General features: G+C 47.2%; 1 protein-coding gene across 1 annotated transcript in view; it reads right to left on the bottom strand.

The window, feature by feature from the left end:
* Nucleotides 1-4,333, bottom strand: part of LOC103608699 (amphiphysin) — an 81,128-nt gene that overhangs the window by 6,123 nt on the left and 70,672 nt on the right. The window contains exon 12 of the mRNA XM_008593101.1: nt 4,092-4,124. Within this exon, the coding sequence (XP_008591323.1) occupies nt 4,092-4,124 (33 nt within the window). The remainder of the gene's footprint in view (nt 1-4,091; nt 4,125-4,333) is intronic.

Below are 4,333 nucleotides of genomic sequence, written 5' to 3'. Positions count from 1 at the left end.
GCGGGCCGGCCCGGTGGCGCACTGGAGAGTGCGCCGCTTGGGAGCATGGTGGCACTCCTGCCAAGGTTTCAGATCCCATGTGGAGACCAGTTCCCGCTCACTGGCTGAGCGCGGTGTGGGCGCAACACCGAGGGTTGCGATCCCGTTGCCAGTCCCCGGTACGGGCGCAACACCGAGGGTTGCGATCCCGTCACCAGTCAGTAAAAAAGACAAAAAGGAAAAAAAAAATTTTCTACAGAGTAAGAATGAGAGTCACTGAACACAGGGCACAAGCCTTGGGGCACCCATGGTCACAGCTTCTGTTGGCACATTAACACCAAATTAGAAGTGGCTATAGGCTCCAAATGTTGCATATTTAATCTCACTACATCACTTGTGACTTCTGTGGGTTGTTTATGAGCCATAAGTTAAGAATTTTATAAAATGTTTGCTGACCTAAAAATGTAGGCTGGAACAACAGGGATCTCTAACAGAACAGTTCTCTGTCATCACACTTGGAGCCAGGCTTGTGTCCCCCCACACAGGAGACCAGAGTCCTCCCTGGGAAAACTGACCAGCTCAAGAAAAAAAGGAATGCCTAAAAATCTGACATCGGGGGCTCCCCAACAGAGAAGATGAGCCAGAGACTTTCAGTTAAAGGTGTTGAGTTGAACATGTGCAGTTACCCCTGTTACCTCCAGAATCCAAACTAAACAACGATAAACGGAATGTTTTTTAAAAGCCTGTAAAGATGAAGAGAACAGGAAGACAGAAAACAGCAACAAAATGCTGAAGGTGGAAAACAGACGAATGAGCAGGTAAGTGACCTGAAGGATTCAAAAAGTCTGTATCCTAAGGCAATGTTAGAAATGCCAAGTTTCTACCCAATTTGTTCCTCAAAACCCAACGGATCAAGACTTAGAAGCTTAGGGAACCACAGGAAACAGGAGTCAGGGGAACCCGATGAAAGTCTATGAAAAAGCAATTAGAGCTCAAGACACTCTCATCTCTTCTGAACAGCAAGCAGTGTCCCTTTCTACCCCAGCGGAAGACCTGAGATTAATTGCTCAGAGGCTGAAACAGCAGGTCTCTGGACTGCGGGCACACAGGGATACCAGGGAAGTGGCGGGATTCAGAGAGAACTCACATGACGGAGACTGAGAACACACAGCCCTCTCCTCCCACCTGCCCCGTGTCTTCCCCGTTGTCGTCCCTTACGCTGGCAGCCCCACTTGTGCCCCCAGACCAGAGACCAGACGAGTCCTCCCTGGGGACTGACCAGCTCAAGAAAAATGATGCCCAAAGAACCTCTCATCAGGCCCTGCCCAGCAAAGAGGAGCTGAAAGGTCCCGCCATGTGCCCATAGTCAATAAGTTCCACCTCCCTGGCCAGTTTCCAGTCAGCTTTCTAGCAGCCCACTTTTAAATATGAGTATTTAACCAAGATCTTCGGACATTCGAGAAAAGTGTCAAATATAAAAGGGAGAAACCAATAGAAAATACGTTAAAAAAAAATAACAAGTGGAAGAAAACAAAGACTTTGCAAGGAAAAAAAAAACCTTCAACCATGGTTATGACTAATATGCACAGTGATGTGATAGGAGATGCTGCATTCACGGCACAAGAAGAGGATGCTATGGAACATGAAACACACAGAAGACAAAAAGAGCTCTTGGAAACCGAAAAAATGATGGGAGTAAAAAATCTGGTGGAAGAGCTAGAAAGCAGAGAAAGAGAAAAATCCCTGAAACCGAAAGATGTACATTTGTAGATTAAAAGGGCCTAGTACAATGGATAAAAACTGACCCATCATGTAAAATTTCAGAAATACTGAGGTTAAAAGAAGATTCTAGGAAGTTCCAGAGGGGAGATAAAAGGAGGAAGAAAGGGGTGGGGGAGAGAGAGAGGGAGAAAGGGAGTGGGGAGGAGAGTTTCTTACAAAATGATGGTTTCCCAGGGGCAACACCAGGGGGCACAACTGAGTGGGGTAACGGCTGAAGCTTCCCCGGAAGACCATCTACACTCCCACTACAACGTCCAGACTAACAGGCCCTCACATGTACAGGGATAAAGACACTTACAGACGTGCAAGGTCACAAGCACATGCGTCCCGTGCACACTGCTCTCAGGAAGCCACTGGAAGGTGTGCTGCACCCAAGCGAGGGATGAAGCCACAAAAGAGGAAACGTGCTACTAGGGAACACTGGAGGGAACACAGAGAGGGAGGCGGCCCCAGGATGACACCCAGGAGAGCCTGTGACAGCGGCCAGGCAGGGCGGCATCCAGAGGACAGATGGTAGCTTCTTCAAGAAGACAAAACTGATTGTACGTCCACCATCTTCAACCAAATGAAAGATTTATGTAACTGTGGGTTATGGGGCTGGGTCAGTCACAAGCACTGAGAAAACCAAGCAAACTAACCAAGGGCGACCTGACGGGACCCACAACTGCCACCCCAAAGGCAGCACAGAGCTGGCGGGACAGGACATATAACATTAAGATTGACACCAACTGCATTTCATCACCATGACATCGTCAGCAGAGGTAGGTGCTTGTGACGATGACTGTCAGAGGAAGGCCAGGAAGGGGAGGGGCTTGTGGGGAGGGCAGGAGGGGAAAGTAGCTTCATCTTCACCTTCCAGAGAGGGGTCAGTGGGGACGCTGGAGACCTCGAGAAGCAGCGTTATAGAAACCCACGCACACGTGGGGGACCTGAAAACCCGTCAGGAGAGGCGAGAAGACTGACCTCCGACACAGGAGCGGAGGGGCTGCAGGACAGTCTGACGTTTTAAAATAAAAACCCTTATAAAATCTTGTTTCTCTTTAAATTACATGCATTAATAATTCTAATAGAAATATAAACTTGAAAAAAAATGGATGACAATGCCTATAACATGACACCAGCCTTCCAGAAGAGTTTTCTGAAGATGAAAGAGGTGCATTATCATCTCTGTGTCTGCCTGTATCTGTATCAGGGTGTAGGCGTGGCAGTGGGTCTTATCTTTTTATAGGTAACACAGGAAAAAATAATGGAGATGTCAAATAAAAAATCTATTTATGAATATACTATGATAGAGAATTCTAAATGCTAAAGTTATTAGACACTGTGCATGTCTGACACTCTGAGACAAAGCTTTCATTCAGACGAGCTGGTTCGAGGTCCCCCTTGACGAGGCTGTCAGGACTGAATCCAGGAGTTTGATGGCTATGTGACCTGCCTTTTCCGCAGGTCCACCTGCCTATCTGTCAGGACACACACAGCGAATGGGACCGTCCACCTTGTGGCTCCTCTTTCACACACTTGCAAGGAAAATACTGTCTTATTGGACAGAGCCAATGTATGGTTTCTGATCTTCCACTGACTCCTTTCTGGAGAACCCCTGCAGAGGTAAGGCTCTGCGGAGTATGGCTCCTCTATGAATCTTTAGGAGGAAGCTGCTAAACCGCTCACATTTGCTGAAGATCCATCTCATTAATTCAGAACAACCCCGCTCCTCTTTTCTAACAGCTGAATCTACTAGGTCTCTCAAATCAGGACAACTTCTAATTTCCAGCAGAGGAATGAGCAGAAAGGAGAAGCCCGTGCTATAGCCAATAACATTAATAATAGCTCATTAAAGTCACGCAGCACGTAGTGGTGCTAGGCTGCTGGGCTAAGCGCTCTGCGCATCCGTCACATTTAATCTTCACAATCGTCCTCCACAGCTGCTACTGTTCTGTGTCTGTTTCTCGATTTGTAAGTAGTGGGGTCCAATACTGTGTCAACACTCTCAATCTTTATGCTATGCCAGTGGCACAGAGACCCACTTTTTTTTTTTTCCCCTTTTGTCTTTTTTCGTGTCTGGCAACGGATCACAACCCTCAGTGTCGCGCCCACACCGGACCGGGACCGGCAACGGGATCGCAACCCTCAGTGTTGCCCCCACACATCGCTCAGCCAGTGAGCGGGAACCGGTCTGTATGTGGGATCCGAACCCTCGGCAGGAGCGCCACCACGCTCCCAAGCGGCGCACTGTAGCAATGTGCCACCGGGCCAGCCCGCACAGAGACCCACTTTAAGAAAACTTGCATCATTCTCAGCAGATAGATCCTCCTAGAAAACTGATTCCTTACCTGGGTGAATCCATTAAATGAACCACCAGAAACCTAAATAGAAATAGAAGTCAGAGTGTGTTATTTATTTATTTTGGGGGGGTCACTTTTGTAGGATCAGTAAATATCCATTATATAAGTGGGAAAGTAAAGACCACCACATATTTTAAAATAATACAAAAGTTTGGTATGCATGAAAGTGCTTAGGAAATGCAAAAGTCCACTCTGTATTATTTTAAATAGGCTGACAAAAAAAAAAAAAA

The sequence above is a fragment of the Galeopterus variegatus genome, unplaced genomic scaffold (genome assembly GCF_000696425.1).
Source record: "Galeopterus variegatus unplaced genomic scaffold, G_variegatus-3.0.2 Scaffold8706, whole genome shotgun sequence".
Classification (NCBI taxonomy): Eukaryota; Metazoa; Chordata; class Mammalia; order Dermoptera; family Cynocephalidae; genus Galeopterus; species Galeopterus variegatus.
The sequence above is the reverse complement of the archived record's forward strand: the minus strand, read 5'-3'. Positions and strand labels throughout refer to the sequence as shown.